The sequence below is a fragment of the Ovis canadensis genome, chromosome 15, assembly GCF_042477335.2.
Source record: "Ovis canadensis isolate MfBH-ARS-UI-01 breed Bighorn chromosome 15, ARS-UI_OviCan_v2, whole genome shotgun sequence".
In the NCBI taxonomy this organism is placed as follows: domain Eukaryota; kingdom Metazoa; phylum Chordata; class Mammalia; order Artiodactyla; family Bovidae; genus Ovis; species Ovis canadensis.
Genome location: NC_091259.1, coordinates 56,724,439 through 56,736,059, shown reverse-complemented (window position 1 = coordinate 56,736,059; position 11,621 = coordinate 56,724,439). Strand labels below are relative to the sequence as shown.

Sequence of the window (11,621 nt, the reverse complement as noted above, 5' to 3'; positions counted from 1 at the left end):
AGAGCAATAGTAATCAACTATTTCTGTTAAGAAATAATAGTAATAAGTTAAAAGAGTAAAAGACAGCTGAATACCAACTCTCCCAGGAATCAAAAAATGAGAGGGTTTCAGTTATTACTGAAGGCACATATTGTATAATTGAAGCTGAGGAGCTGTGAAATCCCCTGTATTGTAGCTGATGGTTAGAAAGATTGTTGGTAAAAAGTGGTTTTAGACTAGAGCATCAGGAATCAAGTATGGAAGGCGGTGTCTAGAAGTGAATGGGTAGTGCAAAACTGGTGGTGGAAAAATGTAAGCTGTAAAGTATAAGTAACAGCAAAAGCAGTACTAGCTTTTTGCAAGATCAGTTCAGTTCAGTCACTCTGTTGTATCTGACTCTTTGCAACTCCATGGACTGCAGCATGCAAGGCTTCCCTGTCCATCACCAATTCCCAGAGCTTGCTCAAACTCATGTCCATTGAGTCAGTGAGGCCATCCAAACATCTCATTCTCTGTTGTCCACTTCTCCTCCTGCCTTCAATCTTTCCCAGCATCTGGGTCTTTCCCAATGAGTCAGTTTTGCAAGATAGCAGGAATAAAAAAGACAATTTGAAATAGTGTTTAAGAGCGTAAGCTCTAGAATCAGAAATTCCCAAATCAGACTCCTGCTCCCACCACCCCTATAATATATTAGATTTGTGACCTTGGTTAGCAGCTTAACCATTTTCTTCCTCAGTAAAATGAACCAGAGGGATCCTATCATACTGCCACTAAAGTAAGACTTTAAGCAGATCAGCAGAGAGTGCACTGTTGAAAGCTGAGTACTGTAAGAAAGAAGGAAGGTGGATAGGGCTTAGCAGGAAAGAGGGGGATTTGAAAAGCAAGGACATCTTCCTTTCAAAGCCCTAGTTTTGCAAAGTCCTTCCCCTGTAGAATACAAAAGGACAACTGCAGTGTTAAAGCTCACAACTCTGTCACTTGTGATGCTGCACAATACACACAAAGGAGGGCTTGCTTTTTCTCCTCAAGTATACTTTCAGAAAATATACAGTGTATCACATAATTTCCCTTGGGGAACCTGAAAAAAAGAAGAAGATTAGGTATAGAATCTTATTTTTTCTAGGTCATCTTAGAGCTGTGGAGCATTGGTCTCTCTGAACTAGTTCTGGGGCAGGAAGACAGGAAGGACTTTACTTGCTGTTGGAAGTGGCAAAATGCCTCCATAGACCCAGTACAAGGAGCAATAAGACTAAACTACCTAGTAACTCTCATCTTATATGTTATCCTCAAATATCCCCACAAAATAAAGAATGTGAGGATCTGCCTCCCTTTCATAATAGAGTGCAGGTACTCTTGCCTGGAAAATCCCATGGATGGAGGAGCATGGTAGGCTGCAGTCCATGGGGTTGCTAAGAGTTGGACATGACTGAGCGACTCCACTTTCACTGTTCACTTTCATGCACTGGAGAAGGAAATGGCAACCCACTCCAGTGTTCTTGCCTGGAAAATCCCATGGATGGAGCAGCATGGTAGGCTGCAGTCCATGGGGTCACTGAGGGTCAGACATGACTGAGCGACTTCACTTTCACTTTTCACTTTCATGCACTGGAGAAGGAAATGGCAACCCACTCCAGTGTTCTTGCCTGGAGAATCCCAGGGATGGGGGAGCCTGGTGGGCTGCCATCTATGGGGTCGCACAGAGTCGGACACTACTGAAGTGACTTAGCAGCAGCAGTACTATCGTAAATCATTTATGTTACATTTAATATTTAGATAACTTTGTATCTGTTCTTTCCATGGTAGAGGATTAATGCTGGCAAATATTAAAAAATTTGAGAAAAGGAAAAAGTGAATAATGGAGCTTGTGGAAATGGAGATGTTCAAAAAATAGGAAGGATATCAGCTTCAAAACAGTACTTCAGGATATAGGAAGACGTGAAGAATAAAGTCTAACATGGTAATCATGAGAGGAAGCACACTATAAGGGCAGAAGCATTATTAGTGGTTCATTGACCTTAAATTCAGCCGCTATGAGAACACTTTTCCTTTCAGCTTTAACCAACCTTTTCCTGTGAAGTTCCTCTGAGTTATAATAAATTACTGCTTTCAGGTCTTCACACTTAAAGTTTAGTCAGAAAAGTCTTAGGTTACATTTGGGGCCACAGCACCTATGACAGGGCGGCTGAACTCTGGACAATGGTTGGAGCATTTATCCACATACTGCAGTGTTTTGGCACTGCCGGGGCATGTTCCAGGTGGAAAAGTTTAGTTAAAAAGCCATCTGGCTCTTCCAAATCCCTTGAGGATTGGCCAGGTCTTACAATGTCTTAGGAGATCACAGATTTCCTCAGAGAATAAGGTTTGGGCACTAAAAGTGAAAAGAAATCAGGCCAGAAAAAAACATTCTTTCATTTTCTTTATACAGAGAAAACAGTTTCAGTGTCCAAACATTCCTGTGAAGAGATCATGAAAGTAGCTAGATCACAGTAAGATTTAGTGTTGTGTCTGAGTGTGCACATGTGTCTGAGAGTGTATGCTGGTGTGAATGGAATAGTACGAGGACAAGAGATTAGGGCTTATTATTTTTAGTTAAAAATATGTTTTTCAAGAACCTTCTTTAAAAATGTCAATCTCAGTTATACTCAATGTGAAATATACTGTCACACATTTAAGACAATACAGGTTGAGCCAGATCAGTTTTCACGGAAAAATTTAAAGCATGCAAGTTAGTTTTCTTTTGGATAGATTAAAGAATTCAAGATTGTTGAAAGAAGATCCCCCAAAACAGACAAAAATATACCAATTCAGTTGCTGATGAGTTTTCCTTTAGAGCCATACACACATAGGCTGTTAGAACAAAAATGAATTGAAGATTATCATGGATTTCTCATTTATAGATATGAGTCCCTGAGGAATGGATAAATATATGGTACATACATAAAGTGGAATATTACTTTGCCATTAAAATGAGTGAAATAGAGATTGTCAAACTGAGCGAAGTAAACTAAAGTGAAATATCATATAATATCCTTATATGCAGAATCTAGAAAGAAATGATACAAATGAACTTATTTACAAAACAGAAATTGACTTATAGACTTAGAGAATGAATTTATGATTATGCAGGCTGGAAAGGAAGGCAAAAGGATAGTTACAGAGTTTGGGATCAACATGTACACACTGCTATATTTAAAATCGGTAAACAACAAGGACATATAGTATAGTACAAGGAACTCTGCTCAATATTATGTAACAATAAAATGGGAAAAGAACTTTTAAAAGAATGGATACATATATACATATAACTGAATCACTTTGCTGTACATCTAAAACTATCATAACATTGTTAATCAACTACACCTCAATGTAAAATGAACAGTGCAAAGATGTAGAGGAAAACAATAGAATGGGAAGGACTAGAGCTCTCCAAGAATACTAGAGATACCAAAGGAATATTTTATGCAAAGATAGGCACAATAAAGGACAGAAATGTTATGGACCTAACAGAAGCAGAAGATACTAAGAAGAGGTGGCAAGAATACACAGAAACTATACAAAAAAAGATCTTAATTACCCAGATAACCACAATGCTGTGATCACTCACCTAGAGCCAGACATCCTGGAATATGAAGTCAAGTGGGCCTTAGGAAGCATCACCATGAACAAAGCTAGTGAGGTGATGGATTCCAGCTGAGCTATTTCAGATTCTAAAAGATGATGTTATTAAAGTGCTACACTCAACGTGCCATAAAATTTGGAAAACTCAGCAAGGGCCACAGGACTGGAAAAGGTCAGTTTCATTCCAATCACAAAGACAGGCAATGCCAAAGGATGTTGAAACTACTTCATAATTGCTCTCATCTAACACACTAGCAAAGTAATGCTCAAAATTGTCCAAGCTAGGCTTCAACAGTTTGTGAACCAAGAAATCCCAGATGTTGAAGCTGACTTTAGAAAAGGCAGAGGAACCAGAGATCAAATTGCCAACATCCATTGGATCATAGAAAAAGCAAGATAATTCCAGAAAAATACCTGCTTCATTGACTATGCTAAAGTCTTTGACTGTGTGGATCACAACAAACGGTGGTAAATTCTTCAAGAGATGGGAATACCAGACCACTTTACTTGCCTCCTAAGAAACCTGTATGCAGGTCAAACAGCAACAGTTAGAACCAGACATGGAACAATAGACTGGTTTCAAATTGGAAAAGGAGTATGTCAAGGATGTATACTGTCACCCTGCTTATTTAACTTATATGCAGAGTACATCATGTGAAATGCCAGGCTGAGTGAAGCACAAGCTGCAGTCAAGATTGTTGGGAGAAATATCGATAAGCTCAGATGTGCAGATGACACCACCCTTAAGGTAGAAAGTGAAGAAAAACTAAAGAGCCTCTTGATGGAAATGAAAAGAGGAGAGTAAAAAAGCTGGCTTAAAACTCAACATTCAGAAAATGAAGATCATGGCATCTGATCCCATCACTTCATGGCAAATAGATGGGGAAACACTGGAAACAGTGACAGACTTTATTTTGGGGGGCTCCAAAATCACTGCAGATGTTGAGTGCAACCATAAAATTAAAAAACACTTGCTCCTTGGAAAAAAAGCTATGACCAACCTAGATAGCATATTAACAAGCAGAGACATACTTTGCCAACAAAGGTCCATATAGTCAAAGCTATGGTTTTTCCAGAAGTCATGTATGGATGTGAGAGTTGGACCATAAAGAAGGCTGAGCGACAAAGGATTGATGCTTTTGAACTGTGGTGTTGGAGAAGACTCTTGAGAGTCCCTTGGACTGCAAGGAGATCACACCAGTCAATCCTAAAGGAACTCAACCATAAATATACATTGGAAGGACTTATACTGAAGCTAATACTCCGGTTCTTTGGCCACCTGATGATAAGAGCTGACTCATTAGAAAAGCCTCTGATCTGGGAACGGATTGAACCCAGGAGAAGTGGATGAAAGAAAATGAGATAGTTGGATGGCATCACTGATTCAATGGATATGAGTTTTGAGTAAGCTCCAGGTGATGGTGAAGGACAGGGAAGGCTTGCATGCTGCAGTCCATCCAGTTGCGAAAAGTCAGACATGACTGACCAAATGAGCAACAACATAAAAACTCACAAAATTGTGAACTTGCTAAATGTAAAAAAAAAAAGAGAGAGAGAGAGAGTTGTCCATGCTCATGAAATATATTTGTAGTATATTTAAAAATATAAGTCCAAGTTTTTTGACTGAGTTTACAGAGTCACTGAGTTCAATAATAAAAGCCAAAATTTTGTAGCCAAACTGACTGGGGTCAAAGCTCCACTAAACTTGGGCACTTTGGTGTCCTTTAACAAATTAATTTAATGAAATGTGCCTTTGTTTGCTTATCTATAAAATGGGTATTTATGAGTAGTAATGCATTACTATATATAAAGAGTATTGTGTATTTGGCAAATGGCAATCCACTCCAATATTCTTGCCTGGAAAGTTCCACAGACAGAGGAGCCTGGTGAGCTACAGTCCATGGGGTCACAAAGAATCAGATAAGAAAGAGCATGCATGCATGTTATCTGAGCCCAGTGACCATGAAATACAGCTGTTAATCTAAAATAATAAAGTAACCAGTTATTTTACTAGCAAAGCAGGTTTATTCAGAAGCAGCAAAGAATTGCAATTTGGTTATATGGAATTAAGGGCTTTCCAGGTGGCTCGGTGGTAAAGACTCCTCCTGCCAATGTAATAGACACAGGAGAACATGGGTTTGATCCCTGGGTTGGGATGATCCCCTGGAATAGGAAATGGTACCCTGTTCCTCTGTTGTTGACTGGAAAATTCAATGGACAGAGAAGCCTGGAGGGCTACAGTCCATGGAGTTGCAAAGAATCGGACACACACACATGACAGCACACATATGCACTTGAAATTACGGCGAACAACATGCAATCCCCATAAAGCATAAGAGAGGAAACTTTTATAGAGAAGGGGAAGTTGGGGGCAGGGTGGGGTGTATTAAAAACAAAATAACATTGGAGGAAATGGAATTTGTAGTATAGAAGCTTTTTATTGGCTAAATGGTAACAGTCTTCATTGACTGAGCTATTGCCAGGGAAGGAGAAAATATTTCTTCTTCCTGTTAATAATGAATTACTGTCACTTCCTGCCAGATACACAAAGCATATCTTCAGGTCAGGATCTGTATTGACATCAAGCATGAGAGCTGCCCCTTTGGCTTTCCAACTGCATTTTTGTGAGGTTTCCCATGATTAATTTGCACATAGCAAAGTTTAAGAGTTCTCTAACTTTTTTAGTCTTGGAAGCAGCTTACTGCAAGGAACCACCCTTCCCCGTACAACATAGATAAGCTTTAGTGATGCCCTTTTCCATACATGTGACAAGGCCATACACAGACCATTTAAATTCCCTTTTTTTAATCTCATAAATGATAGCTGAGCTATTTTGTTTCCACTGATCAATTTTTCCTCCCAATAATCCTTTAAAATAAGTACAGAGTTTGTTTCATATTTTAAAATGTCCTGACATAGGTCAAAGACTATAAAGGTGTTACTTATGGCATTTTTTACTATGTGATATTATTAGAATCTTTAAAAACTAGGCTCACAGACTTTTAAAGTAAATTTATTTATTTATTTTTAATTGAAGGATACTTGTTTCACAATATTGTATTGGTCTCTGCCATACATCAACATGAATCAGCCAGAGGTACCCATATGTCCCCGCCCTCTTAAACCTCCCTGGAACCATCTCTTCCCATCACTCTAGGTTGCTCACAGACTTTTAACTTAACACTTTAAATGTAAGAAATGAATCGCCAGTCCAGGTTCGATGCAGGATACAGTATGCTTGGGGCTGGTGCACTGGAATGACCCAGAGGGATGGTATAGAGAGGGAGGTGGGAGGGTGGTTCAGGATTGGGAACATGTGTACACCTGTGGTAGATTCATGTTGATGTATGGCAAAACCGATACAATATAGTAAAGTAAAGAAAAAAATTAATTAAATAAAAAAAAGATTTTAAATGAAAATGTATGGTATTATAAGTAACATAACTAAAATTTTAGATGGGCAAATATGAAACAACATAACAGGTTTATTAAAAGTCTAGAACATTTGAAAGTGTATGAATCACTCAAAATCTCCCCACTCCTAGCGCAATTATTATCACACTTGATATCATCCCCCATCCTTTTGTAGATAGTTTAGTTTATTATAGTTTCAATCATATACAGTTTTAAGCATTCTTCAAAAACTTATAACTATTAATTATAGTAAATATGTAATTCATATTCCATAATATCATTTTAAAGCCTACAATTCAAGGTTTTCAATATTTTCAAAAAGCTAAGTGAACATTTGAAGTAACCCTTAAATACAGACTCCCTACTGCAACAGCAAATGAAGATAGGAATTGATAGGTTTTTGTCTGCTTTTGAAGGGACAAAGGATTCTGCTTTCCCCATAAATGAGATATAAACAAAACAGTATATCACCAAAGACTTGAGTTATAACTCCTTAAATTCCAGTTGGAGGTCCAATTCTTGTGTACTAAAGCAATTTGGAGAATGAGAAGAGATAAAATTCTCTCAGTTCAGTTCAGCTCAGTCGCTCAATTGTGTCTGACTCTTTGCGACCCCATGAATCGTAGCACACCAGACCTCCCTGTCCATCACCATCTCCCGGAGTTCACTCAGACTCACGTCCATCGAGTCTGTGATGCCATCCAGCCATCTCATCCTCTGTCGTCCCCTTCTCCTCCTGCCCCCAATCCCTCCCAGCATCACAGTCTTTTCCAGTGAGTCAACTCTTCGCATGAAGTAAATTCCATTAAAAAAGTACAGAGGAAATGTTCGGATCATCACAAACCCAAAAACTCAACCAAACAAGAAAAAAATATGTATTACATGGCTTCTCAGTTTCTCGAATGGAAAAATGTAAGAACAATTAAAATTAAAACTTTTATCTAAGATGACTAATACAATATACATATACAAACAAACAAAAAAAACAATTTTAAAAGACAGAAGACAAAAACCAAGTTTCTAATCCCAGTATTTGGCCAGGGTTGTGTGCATGGTGTTGAAGCATTTATCCTCTCATAATAATAAATGGAATTTAGTAATAATCTGAGCATATCTTTATAAAGCCTCACATTTTAATATTTTAATTATCATTTACTTCTTTATTGTCCTGTAAATGACTGACTGGAGTGGAAAAAGTAGTATTCTTGACATAAAACAATAAGACATCCAGTTGTTTCTTAGAACAGTATATGTATCACTTAACTAGGGTCTTTCCTGGTGGCTCGTGGTAAAGAATCTGCCTGCCATGCAGGAGACAGGAGTTCAGTCCCTGAGTTGGGAAGATCTCCTGGAGATGGGCATGGCAACCCACTCCAGTATTATTGCCTGGAGAATCCCATGGACAGATGAGCCTGGAAGGCTACAGTACAGAGGATTGCAGAGACAGTCACAACTGAGCGACTTAGCATGCACTTAATTAGGCATATTTGCTTGCCTAGCAAACAATTATTATTTTGTCAAGAATTTCTCCAAGGCCCTTACCTCACAGTATCTGTCAATTCTAATCTATTTTATCATGAATCTTGCTCCATTTTAATCTCTAGATTATGTCTACATTTAAATCATTATTACTTTTAGATAGAGCTAAATCAGATTTATCTAGGGATTAATTATCTTCTATGAGGATCTTATATCACAATTACTGTGCAATTTGAAGGAAAGTTTTTAAAGTGCAGGTGAAATCGTCCCTTTTTCTTGCACTCCAACAATATGACGTATTTTTGTCTGCCTCAAATTTGGACATTGACTTTATCTGTATTTTATAATTTATTTTATATAAAATTTCTATTTGAATATATCCATTTTTGTTGTTGAAGAAGCATGAACTTTATTATGACTCTGTTGCTGTCTGCCAATCGTGCCCTTGATTCTATTTTTTAGGCAGTTCATTTTTTTCTTCTTTTTGAAAATCACAAAACAAATTTTCCTGATCATATTGAACTATAATTGACATATAACATTCTGCAAGTATAAGGCATATAATGTATGTATTTGATACACTTATATATTGCAAAATTATTACATAGTAAAGAGTTAGTTAATACCGTCAGTCAGTTCAGTTCAGTCACCCAGTCGTGTTCGACTCTTTGTGACCCCATGGACTGCAGCATGCCAGGGCTCCCTGTCCATCACCAACTCCTGGAGTTTACTCAACTCATGTGTATTGAGTCAGTGATGCCATCCAACCATCTCATCCTTTGTTGTCCTATTCTCCTCCTGCCTTCAATCTTTCCCATCATCAGGATCTTTTCAAATGAGTCAGTTCTTTGCATGAGGTAGCCAAATTATTAGAGTTTCAGTTTCAGTCCTTCAAATGAATATTCAGGACTGATTTCTTTTAGGATGGACTGGTTGGATATCTTTGCAGTCCAAGGGACTCTCAAGAGTCTTCTCCAACACCATAATTCAAAAGTATCAATTCTTTGGCTCTCAGCTTTCTTTATAGTCCAACTTTCCATCAATACATGACTACCGGATAAACCATAGCTTTGACTAGATGAACCTTTGTTGACAAAATAACGTCTCTGCTTTTTAATATGCTGTCTAGGTTGGTCATAACTTTTCTAAGGAGCAAGCGTCTTTTAATTTCATGGCTGCATTCACCATCTGCAGTAATTTTGGAGCTGAAAAAAATAAAGTCTGTCACTGTTGCCACTGTTTCCCCACCTATTTGCCATGAAGTGATGGGACCAGATGCCATGATCTTAGTTTTCTGAATGTTGAGTTTTAAACCAACTTTTTGACTCTCTTCTTTCACTTTCATCAAGAGGCTCTTTAGTTCTTCTTCGCTTTCTGCCATAAGCGTTGTGTCATCTGCGTATCTGAGGCCATTGATATTTCTCCCAGAGATCTTTAATCCAGTTTGTGCTTCATGCAGCCCAGTATTTCTCATGATATACTCTTCATATAAGTTAAATAAACAGGGTGACAATATACATCCTTGATGTACTCCTTTCTTGATTTGGAACCTGTCTGTCGTTCCATGCCCAGGTCTAACCGTTACTTCTTGACCTGCATACAGATTTCTCAGGAGGCAGGTCAGGCAGTCTGATATTCCCATCTCTTAAATAATTTTCTACAGTTTGTTGTGATCTACACAGTCACATAATTATCATTTCCTTTTTGTGGTGGAAACCCTTAAAATGTATTCTAAGCAATTTTCAAGTATATAGTGCATTATTGTTAACTACAGTCACTGTGTTATACAGTAGATACCCAGAATTTACTCATTTCATCACTAGAAGTCTGTATACTCTGACCAAAGTTTTCCTATTTCCTCATCTCCCCAGTCCCTGCCAAGTACCATTCTACTCTCTGTTTTTATCAGTTTAGCATTTTTTATGTAACTCATATTTGATTACGTGAGCAAGTTTTTCCTGCACTTGAATACCTTGTGCACTGCGAATCTTATCTGTTTTGTTTTTAGACTATAAACCAAGGGGTTGAGAACAGGAGTCAAGAAGAGGAAGAGGTTGGCCATGGTGACATGAAGAAGAGGAGATGTGAATGTACCAAACCTATGAATTACAGCCAACACAATGAGTGGCACATAAAAGATGCAGACAGTGAAAATGTGGGAAACACAAGTATTAAGTGCCTTGAACTGACCATCTTTGGAGGCAATACCCAGCACTATTTTCAAAATTAGGCTGTATGAAATGACAATGAACATAGAGTCAACTCCAAAGGAGCACAGGACAAGGGACAACCCATAAATGATGTTGACTGTGATAGGGCCACAAGCCAGCTTCATAACATCAGGGTGGTAGCAATAACAATGTGATAGAATGACATCTTTGCAGAAGGGCAATCGCTTGAGCAGAATTGGCAAAGGTACCATCAACACCACACCCCTAATCATGGCTGCAAGCCCCATCCCCATGATCCGAGAATGGGTTAAGACTACTGTGTAGTGCAGTGGGTTGCGAATAGCTATAAATCTATCAAAGGCCATGGCCAGCAGGATGGCTGACTCCATGGAGGAGAAGGTGTGGATAAAAAACATCTGCATTAGGCAGGAGTGGAACTCAATCTCTCTGTGATTCAGGAGGAAGACACTGAGTACTGTAGGCAGAGTTGATAAAGACAGACCCACATCTGTGGCTGCCAGCATAGACAGGAAGATGTACTGAGGTTCATGAAGGCTGGAGGTGGTTTTGATAATGAAGAGGATAGTACTATTTCCTAGGAGGGCAATTAGGTACATGATACATAGTGGGATAGAGATCCATATTTGCACAGCTTCCAGTCCGGGAATGCCTGTTAAAAAGAGAGTGGGTGGCGGGAACCAGCTACTGTTTATAAACTCCATAAAGATATATTTATTTGGGGGGGGGGGGTGTGGCACACAGCCCAGATCAGTTTCTAAATGTTTCTACTGGGAGAAAAACACAGATTTTTAAGATAGAATATAATGCATCTAACTCTTGTGGGGCAGCATTATTAATTCTAGCCATCTTTACATCAAGGAATGGATCCTTAGAATGTTTTCAACTCTATCTGAATAACTACTCAGAGTTAAGACAATGGATAACTGCTATTAAAATGTA

At 38.4% G+C, this 11,621-nt stretch overlaps 1 protein-coding gene across 1 annotated transcript; it reads right to left on the bottom strand.

The window, feature by feature from the left end:
• Positions 1-10,429: 10,429 nt before the first annotated feature.
• Positions 10,430-11,383, bottom strand: LOC138420156 (olfactory receptor 51A4-like). The gene has a single exon (XM_069553306.1). It carries the CDS (start codon positions 11,381-11,383, stop codon positions 10,430-10,432), a length of 954 nt encoding a protein of 317 aa, XP_069409407.1.
• Between the last annotated feature and the right edge of the window lie 238 nt (positions 11,384-11,621).